The 13,474-nt window shown below is 37.7% G+C and overlaps 1 protein-coding gene across 1 annotated transcript in view; it reads right to left on the bottom strand.

Annotated features, from left to right (window-relative positions):
• Window positions 1-13,474, bottom strand: part of LOC126887982 (microfibril-associated glycoprotein 4-like) — a 90,440-nt gene that overhangs the window by 32,564 nt on the left and 44,402 nt on the right. Inside the window, exons 3-4 of the mRNA XM_050655954.1 lie at window positions 2,327-2,545; window positions 1,915-2,136 (exon numbers count right to left, since the gene is read on the bottom strand). Of these exons, the coding sequence (XP_050511911.1) occupies window positions 1,915-2,136; window positions 2,327-2,545 (441 nt within the window). The remainder of the gene's footprint in view (window positions 1-1,914; window positions 2,137-2,326; window positions 2,546-13,474) is intronic.

The raw sequence follows: 13,474 nt of genomic DNA, 5'->3' as shown, positions 1-13,474 counted from the left end.
GGATTTTGCATTTGAAAATATGCTGAAAAACTAAATTTAATGGTATACTTTGAATTTTCGGCAAAATAACTTTTGTGGTAAAATTTTGAATTTGAATTCTGAAATTAGGTGAATTGCGAAGGTCAAAGAAAAAAAATTAAAATATGATTTAATTTTAATTAATACCATTATTTAATCTAAATTGGTAAAATATTAACATTTTGACACATAACAATAATTTTTGATGGTGGTAATTTTGAATAAGTACTTTAGTTTTGAATAGTTTTGCTGCACATTTTCTCTGTTTTGTTATAATTTTTAGATACTTTGTTGATTAAAGTGGTGTATTCTTTATTGACTTTTTTTTATTTATTCATTATTTAAAGATGAATATTCGCCATAAACTATTTGTCACAGATAATAAAAAAACACTGAAATGTTTTAATATTTTACCACTTTAGATTAAATAATGGTATTAATTAAAATTTAGTCGCATTTTAATTTTTTCTACTTAGGGCTCTCGCAATTGACATAATTTCAGAATTCAAATTCAAAATTTTATCAGAAAAATCATTTTGCCGAAAATTCAAAGTATACCACTAAATTTAGTTTCTCATCCTCTTTTCAAATGCAAAATTCATTTTACAAAAATTTAATATACAGGGTGTTTTTTGGGTCGGAACATTTTTACAATATTTTTTCTCCAGACCTGGATTTTTTATAATTGTAAATAAAATAATAGATTGGACACCTAAAAGAATATTCGCGTGTTAAATATAAAGTAAATATACAGTGCGGTTAACAAGTTGTAAGTTGTATTTAATTTTTTTTCTACTTAGAGCTCTCGCAATTCACATAATTTCAGAATTCAAATTCAAAATTTGACCAGAAAAACTATTTTGCCGAAAATTCAAAGTATACCACTAAATTTAGTTTTTCATCCTCATTTAAACTAAAAAATCCATTAAAAAAAAATTAATGTACAGGGTGTTGTTTTTGGGTCGGAAAATTTTCTAACATTTTTTAATCCGGGCCTGGATTTTTTACATTTGTAAATAAATTAATTTATTGTAAACCTTAAAGGACATTTGCGTGCCAAATATAAAATAAATATACGGTGTGGTTAAAAAGTTATGAACGAAATAAGAAAATGACAAAATAGATAAAACACCCAGTATCTCTGTTATTAATGGAGTAAGACCCATTACGTATGGTATTTTTGAGACCGCCTAAGTGTCCTCTTTCTACAGTTAACGTGTTACTTTCCCAATGAAACACCCTGTATAGCAGGAAGCAGTTACGGGATACCGAGTTAACCAGACAGCACAAGATTGATCACGTAAATTGGTGTCTTCAACACCAAAACTAAAACATTGGAAATTGAAAAAGTGTGCTATTTTCAAACGAAAGTAGGATGTGTGATATCAGACGATTAACGAATTCGTGTACTTAGATGATTCCATATAAGTTTGGTTGAGTGTAGGTCTGATCAGATTTAAAGTTTCAATAGATAATCATGACCAAGAGAAGTATAACATTCATGGAAGTTCAAACTTTAAATATTTTTCCAATAAAGTGAGATGTCCTATAGGGTGCACACTAACTAGTATTTTAATGTTTCTTTTAAAAAAGAAAATAACATTCAAAATTCTACATGGTGTGTTGCTTGATTTTATTGCCTCCAACAAAATATTATTCTTCGATAAGAAGTGATAACCCGAAGCAATTCTATAAAGAAAAGTAAAAAAATGTAAAAATAAAATATCGCTTGTGCATACAAAAACGATAAAAATGTATTATATAGTCATATTTACCAGCATATAGTAACAAAGTTGATTAATTTGTTACTCTATGTTGGTAACTGTTAAATCTGTGCAGATGATACTATTTTAAGCCTTAATCTAGTTCCATATAATTCTATAAATAATATATTACCAGTCATGTGATAAATATTTTCAAGTCCAAGCCAAAATTCACCCAATAGTTCACCAAAACCGAATTTGTAATCTCTCCAAGGTAGATAAAAGTCCTGTGATCCGTCAAATCTCTTTTGAATATGAGTCCAGCCACCACCCTTAGTTTCCATATCACACAGTACAGCGAATGGTTTGCTACTGGTACGTGGTTTAATTTGGTATACACCAGATTTATTGTTTCCTAAATATTGATTTTTATTAGTATACCCCTTAATTCTAATAAAAATATAAAATATTCAGTTCTAACAATTAAATAAAGCAACAATTAGATAAACAATTAAATAAAGCAAATAATAATGTCTAGACAGAAACAGCTAAAATGATCTGTTTCACAGGATAAATAAATCGAATATTAAAAAATATTGCCTCACCAGCTTCTAGAATTTCTCTGCAACTTCTTGGATGATTAGTTTCTGAATTTTTCGCAACTAGGTTCAAACGACAAAATGGTGTTTGACTTCTACCAACCAAATATTTACATTGGTCAAGAATACTTGAAGCAGTTCCTTCGTTCCCTTTAATTCCATTTTGCCTATAATCTGTCCCAAATGACAACTTTAAGGGAACTTGAAAATATTCATCTTTGGTTCCTAAAACAATTTCATAACTGTTTTTGTGAAAAATAACTTGTGGATTAGTAGGTAAACGCGGGGAATATGACGCATTTTCAAAATCTTTCAAATTCTGCATGCTCGCGCGAGAAAGGTCTTGTGAAGCGGTAGTACCCATCATTGCCACCAGGTGAAGCCTGTCCAAGTTAAGGCGGCTGCACAATTGACCGGGAACGGGAACGAGAACGGAAACGGGAACGAGAACGGAAACTGAAAACATCAGCAGATTCACAATTAAATGGTAAACAGCTGTTTTGTGTCACTGTCACTTGTGCTATTAATTATTTTTCTTCTCAAAATAAATTTTGTGGAACGATCTTTTTCTAATTTTATTAAAAGAACATGTCTGTTATCTCTAAAAATATGGATTTATTTGATGACGAGCTTTTAATATTTTCGTTTTTTATAATCTTGGAACTAATTTACACAATATGTGTGCAATCGCAAAGGTTTGTCAGCATAAAAATAAAAAGCGTATCATTCAAATATTTATATTATTATTGTATCTAATTACCATATAAGTACGTGTACTATGATCTACATCAATCATACGGATGAGGACATTTTTCCAATAAAGAAATCAATCGTTCGTCATTTATTTTAATGCAAAATGTATAAAAATTGTCACTAAAACTTGGTCACACACTTCTAATAAATAACAAGTTCAGCGTCGGACGCTGAACAGTAAAGACGTGCCAGCGGAGCGGTGCAACAGCGAAGAGCAGCCGAACGAGGTGGGGGTAGCTTGACTGTGGACTTCTCAGTCCAGTTGCGGATGTAAGCGCAACACCAGTTGAGCGATACTCACTCTCCGAGGCGAGAAGGAGAGGCAAAGGCCGATTGACTGGATGCGGTGAAACTTAGGGAATTTGATTTTATTGGATTCTCTGAGACGCCGTAGCTAGACAACGGTTAGCGGAAAAAGCAAGACGGGCTCTACTTGAGCCCGTCACGGGATTTCTACTGTGCCTCCGTAAGGGTATCGACACTGCAAGGTGTAGTTCTTTGGAATCTACATCGGGCAGCCCCGGCCCCTAGGTCAGTAGAACGAGAACAGCAAGAGGATCCCGTACTCAGTTCTGTCTGAGTACGTGAACAACCGCGCCTTTGTGCAGGGAGCCAACCCTGAAGCCGACGTGGTGTCGGGTCAGTCGGCAGACAAAAAGGCTTCATCAAAATTAGATAAATCCGTCCCCAAACCCCAGATGAATCGAGCTAGATCTCGATCACCCCCCCGTTCCATGGCGCCTACCCCGCCAACTTATGAGGACACACGTAAAGTGGGTTCAAACGTGTTTCAGAGATTAAGTTCGGAAGAAAATGATGGATACTCGTCCGTGGACGAGAACGCAAAAACCGATAGTTTTAAACTCCCCAAGAGCGAGATAAAGAAGGAAAAGTCAAAAAAAAAGAAAGAGGAGAAAAAGAAAGAGAGCGACAAGAAAGAAAAGGAAAGCTCGGAAGTAGAGGCCATGGAGGAAGAAGTTCCCGATGAGGCAGGCAGAGGTACGACCAAAAGAGCACGGACATCAAAATCCGAGAGCGAAGATGAACCGAGAGACAAAGTAGCAATCCTAGAAGAAATAATAGAAACGATGAGGGCCAGGTTTCTAAATGCCGAAGAACAAATGGCAAAGAAAGAAGAAGAAAACGAGCGACTAAGAGCTGAACTCCGGAAGATGACAAACCGATTGGACGACCTGTTGACAGAACAGAAAGAAACAAGAAAACTCATGGAACAGATGCAACAACAGCTACAGCAGATTAAACCGAAGCCACAGCCAGCCTCTGAAGTGAAGAAGCCACAGCCAAGCCCTGAAGATAAAAAGCAAAAACCAACTGCTGAAGAGAGATTAAAAAATATCCGAAACGAAGCTAAACCAAAAAACAAAGAAGATTTCCCAGCGCTGAAATCACCGATTTCAAAGGAAGAGGCGACGGCATGGGAACTCCAAGCAGGCAACGCTATGAGGGCAAAGTCTCCCCAGATGCAAGACACCCTCAACCTGCCCCAAGGATCAGTTTCCCCAATCCATCCAGCTACGAGCGCAGGTGGCGACACGCCTGCCCCGAGACGTCCCAGTGTCTCAGAGTCAGAAAGTCGGATGGAAACAAACGAAGACGAAGACACCGCTGTGTTGCCTGAACAACAGGTAACACATCACCGAAAACCGCCTGTAATAAAATTACAGAGCGTGAGCGAGACAGCGGCCATCCTCAGCATCGCCCAAAAGAAAAAAATAATCACGATAAACAAAATCTCCAGGAGCGGTAGGGAAACCCTCATTCAAGCAAAAAGCCCCGAAGATTACAGAAGCATGGTCAGGATAGTGGAAGACTATGCAAAAGCATACGACGCAAAAGACAAAACCAAAAGGCTACAATGGGTAGCCTTCCCGTTAGACGAGGATAGAAAACCCAGACTGGTTTTAAGAGGGTTACCAACGAACACCACAGAAGAGACAATAAAAGACGAAATGGCAGCACAATATAACATTGTCTGCCATTCGGCGAAAAACATGTCCACTAGAGCCGGTCCCAAGAGACAGCTTCCGATGTTCGTCCTGACTCTGGACCACGAAGACGTTGAGGGTGCAAAGCGGATAACCAACCTGTGCCATATGAAGGTCGTGGTAGAGGACCTACGAAAGGCAAACGGACCAACGCAGTGCTTTAACTGCCAGGGCTTCCATCACGCCCAAAACGCTTGCCACAAAGACCCAAAGTGTGTTAAGTGCGGTGAAGACCACCAAACAAAAGAGTGCAAACGTGTCAGAGATGTCAAAGCAACTTGCGCAAACTGCAAAGGCAGCCATCCAGCCAGCTACAGAGGATGCCCTAGGTGCCCAATATGGGGAAGACCACCGCCAAGGAGGCCACAACACCAACAAGCACAACAACAAAGACGACCACAAGCAGCCGGGGTTTCCTACGCCCAGGCCACACAAAACGCGCAAAACACCACAGCGATCCCAGACGAAGACTACATAGTCAGAATAGTGACTAGGGTAGTCAGAGAGGTGATATTGGGCACCAGGGAGGCACAGAAGTAATGGTGACAGAAAGGGGATACTTGAGGATAGGTTCCTGGAATCCAGGCGGTATTTCAACCAACCAAAACATCCTAGATGAACTCGTCAATAGATACGAGATGGACATCGTAGCAATACAGGAAACCAAGCTCACTAACAACTTCAACCTAAAGTTTCCTGGGTACGATGTTTACAGGAACGACCACACAAGAAGATCAGGAGGAACGGCCATACTAGTCAAGAAGGGAATTAAACACACAAGATTCACGACTCCACCACTAATAAACATGGAGGCAACAACGGTAGAAGTGAAAATGAGGCAAGGCGCAGTCAGAATAACATCAGCCTACGTAAGACCGCAAGACCCATTAATGGACGAAGATCTAGAGGCGTTCCTAAACATCCCAGAACCATCAATAATAATAGGAGACCTTAATGCAAGATCCCCCAACTGGAATGATAGAGCTACGAACCGAAACGGAAGATTATTAAACAGTTACATAGAAAACAACGAAGATACAGTGGCAATGGGCCCAGAAGATCCAACACACTTCCCAGGAAATGGACTTCCCACCCACATAGACATCGTTGTTGCTAAAAACCTAGGACTCCAAACAGAATTAATCACACTAAATGAAGGAACCACAGATCACAACCCCATTCTACTAGAAATAGGAACATGGGAAGAAACAAACAAACCGAAGAGAACTAAAAAGAAAATAAAGTGGACAAATTACAAAAGACTAGTTAGTGAAAGAATAAATATAGTACCAATTCTAACCGACCCAGAACAAATAGAAGAAAATGTCCTAGAATTAGAAAACATCATACAAGAAGCAATCAGAAACAGCACAACGGAAGAAGAAGTCGAGATCCACACGGGAAGGTTCAAAGACATAACACAAGAAATAAAAGATCTTATAAGGGAAAAGAACAGAGCGAAGCAAATAGCCAGAAGAACGAGAAACAGAGTAGACAAAACCTGGGCAAATACACTAAATAGAGAGGTGAAGACGGCTCTTCGACTACACCGCAGCAAAAAATGGGAAAACTACGTACAAGAGATGGAAGAAACAGACTCAAACATGAAAAACGTCTGGAAGCTTCAGAAAATGCTAAAAAGCGATAGAAAACCCATCCCCCCATTACACGCAGTAAACGGCATAGTATACTCCATAGAAGAAAAAGCTGAGGCGATGAGGTCCACACTCGAAAGTGAATGCAGGCTAAACTTCCATGTAGACGAAGACGATGACTTCTTGGAAGAAGTAGAAGAGCAAGAAGAGGTACCAGAGGATCCGGATGACATTATTCCCCCAACATCACCGGAAGAAATTAACGAACATATAAGAAACAGTTCTCCGAGAAAAGCGCCTGGTCTAGACCAAATATCAAATAGAGCTCTGAAATACCTTCCCAGAAAAGCTATAGTGTATTTTACAAACATAGTGAACGCTATACTCAGATATAAAAGATTCCCAAACAGATGGAAAGAGGCCCATGTCATCATGATCCCAAAACCTGGCAAAAACCACACGTTCCCGCAGAACTACAGGCCAATCAGCTTACTCCCAGCTATCAGCAAGATAGTGGAAAGAATCATCCTCAGCAGACTGCAAGCGGAAACAAATAGATTAGAGATAATCCCTGAAGCTCAATTTGGATTCAGAGCAGAGCACTCCAGTGTGCTACAAGTACTCAGACTAACTGAGTACATAGCAGCTGGTTTCAATGATAAGCAGTACACTGGAGCGGCATTCCTGGACGTAAGCAAAGCTTTCGACAGAGTATGGCATAAGGGTCTCATTTATAAAATGCGAGGATATGGGTACAGCGGGGCGATGACGAGACTGATCTCTTCGTACTTGGGCGACCGGAGTTTCAGGGTTCGGATAGGACAAGTCCTGTCCGAGCTCGGGAGCCCGGAAGCTGGAGTGCCACAGGGAGCGGTCCTGTCACCTCTGCTGTACACAATATACACCGCTGACGTACCTAGAACACCAGGGACCCTAATGAGCCTCTACGCTGATGATACAGCGATAGCGGCCAAACACAGAAATGTAGAAATAGCAGTGACCAACCTGCAAACAGCGTTAGAAGACATCGAGGAATGGAGTATAAAATGGAAGATAGCCATCAACTCAGAAAAGACGCAAGCGGTACTATACAAGAAGGGAAGACAACAGCCAGAAGAACAGCTGACAGTGCAGAACACCCCCATCGAGTGGAAAAATGAAGCTAAATACCTAGGTGTCATCATGGACAAAGGATTAACCTTCCAAAAACATGTAGAAGCCACAGTCCAGAAGGCCAACATAGCGAGAGCAACATGAGGACTCACAGGCAGAAAAAGTAAACTAAGACTAAAAACAAGGTTAAGATTAATAAACAGCATAATATTACCGGTATTAACATACGCATCTCTCGCATGGGGCCAAGTATGTAACACCCACAAAAAGAAGATACAAGCGGTCCATAACAGCAGCTTAAGAGAAGCAGCCAGAGTCCCAAGATACGTAGCAGAAAGATTCCTGTTCAGAGAACTTCAACAGGTGAGAGTCACCGAAATGATGACAGACAAGGCAAGGGTCAAATTCGCGGAACTGGAGCACCACCCAAGTCACATACTGCGAGAGATGCTAGGGTACGATGCGTTCCACCGATGGAAGCACAAACGTCCAAAACAGCAAATATTGTGAAATGGGAAAAATAGTGAAAACAGTGAACGGTTCGTAGCTCGAAAACAACAAGTGCCGAAGATAACGTAACACACGTAGGTTCAATACCACGATCACCTCAAGGTAAGACAGTAATAGAAAATTACAGAAGGGCGTAAGCCCCCAAAAAAAATATATAAAATACAAAAAAGGCGTAAGCCCCCAAAAAAATATAAAAAACCAAAAAACACTCAAAAAAAAAAACTCGAGCAACAAGTCATTGGACAGAGCTCAATGGGGCTCGGTACAATGACTTGGGGCCCAAGCAAGCAATTTTAGTTTCCGCGGATAAGTAAGTAAGAAGATAAAGGCACAGAGCGCTTCACGCTGGCCTAGTTTTTTGCATTCGATTAGGGTACCACATGGAATCTTATTACCCAGGATTCCATTGTGAAGAGCACTTGGCTACGATAGTTGTGCCCCCATCGCGCATCAGCGTGCTATGGGGGGGAAAGGGATGGCCTGGGGCATTGGAGCGAGGTGGGGTGATCCCTGTTCATACTCGGGTCAAAACACCTCGCTCCAATGAATTGTTACACCCGAATGTACTTTTTCGATAGGTTGGACACATCCCACAGGTCGGGTTGAATCAAATTGCTTGCTTGCTTGCTCTAATAAATAACAAATTTTTATTGGACATTTGACAGTATTTTTAATACTGCCTTCTGATTGGTTCCGGGAATACAACGGGAACGAGAAAGTTAAAACATGGTCAACTTTCCCGGTCCCGTTACCGGACAGCTTCTCGTTCTCGGTTATTGTGCATCTACAATACAACATTAATTTACGTAGAGGTTAACTTTTTTCCCGTTCCCGTTTCCGTTCTCGTTCCCGTTCCCGGGCAATTGTGCAGCCGCCTTTAGTGTATAGCGATCCATTGTGGAGGGAGCTTTGATGTTATGTACATTTTTGCAGGTAAACACCATAAAAATTACATATTACTAATTTCAAAGTGTTATAATTTGTCTTCTTTTAAAAATTTTTGTTCTATTGACTTATTTAGACACATAACCTTTATTGTTTACTACGTATTTGCATTTTTTTGCTTAAAATGGCGTAGAATCGGGGATACGACACGTTTTTGTTGTGGGGAATACGACGCGCGTCATATCAGAAAGAAAAATTAATAATTAATATCATAAAAGATCTCACTAGAAGAAGAATTTCCATCATCATCTGGGGGGAAGTGGGATGAAAAATCCTCCGATTATGAAATTGTAGATGAGGAAGATTTCCTCCAATGTGTAAAAAGTGTTAACGTCGACGACTACGTATTGGTTGTGTTTCCAGGAAAGAACAAACCATTATATTATGTGGGCGTGGTCATTAGCATCAATAATGATGATGAGAAAGTTAACTTTATGACGAAAGGAAAGGTTCAGTTCGTCTTTCCATTAGCCCAGCGTTTGTCAACCTGTGGGGCGCGCCCCATAGGGGGGCGCGCTTTTAGTAATGTGGGGCGTGAGCATATAAAAAAATACACTAACATCATTAACTAATTTACTAAAATCAAATCAAAACAAAATTCTGACAAAATGAAAAATAAAATACACATGATCACTGAATAGGAGTTATAATCATAAAGAGCACTCAATACTAAAAAGTAAGATTTTACTGTTTTTTGTCAAAATTATTGAACGAGGGGGGCGTGGCGAAAATAATTATGGAAGATTGGGTCGCAAAGGGTAAAAGGTTGAGAAACGCTGATTGGCCGAAAACATCGGCATTGTCAAAAGGGATCAAATTAAGAAAATCATGCCAAAATCTAATGTTTGTCGTGGACATTTAAATTTTGTTTCAGTTGTGTAACCAGCTTTATTTTATCCAATTTCATTAAAAATTGCAAAGTTAATCACTCTGAGCTTTTATTTTTGGTTTGGGTACATGTAGTTTCCCAAAAGCCATATCTCTAACACCTATAGTGGTATAGTTGGTACCACCTTGACTTTACCGTATAAGGAACATAGCGACGGGTAAACTTCAAAACCTCGTAAGTCAGTTTTATGTAACTTTAGAGGAGAGACGAAAAATAATCTGGTTTCTTTATGTAAGATTCTATTTATTCGTTTTATGTGTGTAGGGTTCTTTTAAGTAACGATTCCATTACCATTAAGTAAAATTCAGTAATATTGTTTTTTTTGTCAAAGAGCGACTTACGAGGTTTTGTTTCTTAAAATCTTTAACTATCATTAAACTTACGAAGTTTTGTCTCATAAAAATGCAACTTACGAGGTTCTGTAACTTAAAATCTGGTTTTTGTAAGGTTGTAAAAATGAGGTTTTTGTAGATGTCGCTAGTACCAATAAACTTAAATATTGTCTTATAAGCTTTCGTAGTTTAAAAGATATGTAAAAGTATAAACCAACAAAGTATAAAAGTGATAATTGACCAAAAATCGACTTACGAGGTTTTGCAGTTTAACCGTCGATTGGCAATACAGTCCCTATGAGAGTTATAGCGCCGTAATGCCAATTAGACGTTAAACATTAGAGAGATTAAATTAATTAAAACTATTTTAGAAAGTCAATCTACAATTTTAGGATTCATATGCGTAATAACTATAGTATATCAAACAAACTTAAAAGCATATGAATCCTAAAATTTGAGAATGCCTTTCTAAAACAGTATTAATTTAATCTCTCTAATGTTCGATTGATTGCTAAGAACTGATCTCTAGGAACTGCATTGTCTATGTTCCTTTCCTTATACTGTAAAGTCAAGGTGGAATGGATTTTAGTGCGTCATCTTACCCCCCCCCCCTGTAGGGAATATGACGCAAAAGTTGACTTTTTTATTTTTTAAATTATACATAGTAGTTCTTATTGTAGGATTTAGCTGGAATTTATGCTGTGACTACCTGATAGTCCTGGGTGCCATAAACACCAATCATCATGTTAATTATCGGTATTACCGTTTGAGATCTGGAAAAAACCCAAATTGTGCGTCATATATCCTACGTTTACATTATAATAAGCCAAATAAATCCAGTCGTTCTCAAGTTGTTATAGTTATAAAAACATAAAAGGACGTTTCTAAAAAAGCTGACATGGTTTAAATAGTTTGAAAAAAAACTCTTTTCAGGCATAACCTGATTGATAATATATTATGTATTATTAAATTTTAATGCCTTACGCTAAGTACACGCACACAAATAACGATTTTTTACGATCGATTTTATATCGACCGTCCAAATTCCGATAGTCTACCACATGTCATAGTACTCTGGGCTAATTAGCAAAATACAAGGAAAAGTTATTTACCAGCAATTTTATTGCTGGAATGGAATCTTATGATTGTATATATTAATAGTATAGGTATGCAAAGTCCGCAGATAGTGTGCTACTTTTTTATAAACAAAATGGCGCCCAAAAATCGTGTTTTTTAATTTTTGCTCTATAACTACAAAGATTTTAACTTTACACCAAAAACACTCAAATAAACATTCACCGTAATTACATTCTGCATAGACACGTGTTTTTCCCGATTTACTTCGACGAAAACATTCCATTGTAATAATTATTGTTACATGTACTTGCACTGACAAAACAAAACAAATCAATTTTGACATTTAATGATACGTTAGTTAGATGGCTCTACTCGAGTTACTTGGGAACAAAAAAAGAATGAAGAAAATTGCTCAATGGGAAGCCAAGAAACTGCATTTTTTAACGTATTCCGATTTTCAACTTTGAGATTACATTTTCTCCAACCTAATTTTTGATTGAAATTTTGCTATTTTTGTCAATTTTCACTAGTAATAACAATAGTTTTTATCATAATAATATATGTTATGAGTACTTTAAAGATATGAAAATTGGTATGAAGAAAGAGGACCGAAAAAAAAGGTGATGGTTTAAAAATTATGATCCTATTATTTATATCTTCGCCGTAAATACCGGTCAACTTTGACCGCTTTTATCTCAGAAACCACTCACCACAATTAAACGTTTTTTTCTTTTAAAAGAAGCGTGCTGCCGCGTTCTTTTCTTCAATGCTGTTTTCATGATTTAATTTAATTTAATATTTCCCGAGATATTCTATTTGTTTATAAGCCAAAAATTGTTTATAATTTTAAAATATTCCCGAGGCCGCTTAAATAGTCCAATTTCAATTCTGTAAAGTACATTGGATAGGTACAGTACCTTTTTATAGAAAAATCATAGTTATTCTTATGTACCATAATTATTGTAGTTATTAAAGCGACCGTGAATTTTTAATTAACAATTCAATTGTTGCTAAACTGTTTATTCAATTTCCATCGGCTTCTGCAATTATAATCTATACGAAAAGAACTTTTATATTACCAAGTTATTCAATGATTGATAAACAATTACTTATCTAAGATTTTAGTTGAAAATTAAAGATTTTGTTGGAAAACCCAGCATTTTCCGGGGAAAATTTTCGTCGAAGTCAATCAAGAAAAACAAGTTTCTATCCAGAAATTAATTACGATGAATTTTTATTTGGGTGTTTTTGGTGTAAAGTTAAAATCGTAGTTATAGAGCAAAAATTGAAAAAAACACGATTTTCGGGCTCCATTTTGTTTATAAAAAATCGACCGTCCAAAATCGGTGGGTCTGTATTTAGCGTTGTTAGGCGTGCACCATAAAATGACATTTTGTATTAGATACGAGGAGTAGCAATGGTAGGGGAGCATGTCAGATTATCACATTTGGGGAGATCCCTTGTACCCTGTGAATGTACCCCTACCATATATTGGATCTTAATACAGGGGAGTTCGTTAAGGGGGACCCGAAAAATAAATCTATCCTTAGAAAATCTCGAAATTGTCAGATTAAGATAATATAAGTTAAGTACATGCAGAACAGAGTATGTTTAAATCTGACGGTTTGGGCGGGGCGTAAGTCACAAAGTTTCACACAAAAGCGAATATTTCGAGAAATGAACGTCAGATCGAAAACTAAGAAATACATGTTCAATATTTTTAAAAAATATATCGAATGATACTAAACACGAATCCCCCACGGAGCGGGGTGGGGGTAAATTTAAAATTTTAAATAGAAACCCCACGATTATTCACGAACATCAGATCGAAAAACTGCAAAATATAAGTATTTAATATTTTTGAAAAATTTATCAAATGACACCAAACACGACCCCCACGGTGGGGGTGGGGATTTTTTACGTAAAAAATAAGA

Source organism: Diabrotica virgifera, chromosome 7, assembly GCF_917563875.1.
Source record: "Diabrotica virgifera virgifera chromosome 7, PGI_DIABVI_V3a".
Classification (NCBI taxonomy): Eukaryota; Metazoa; Arthropoda; class Insecta; order Coleoptera; family Chrysomelidae; genus Diabrotica; species Diabrotica virgifera.
This window is presented reverse-complemented; position numbering and strand designations above follow the sequence as displayed.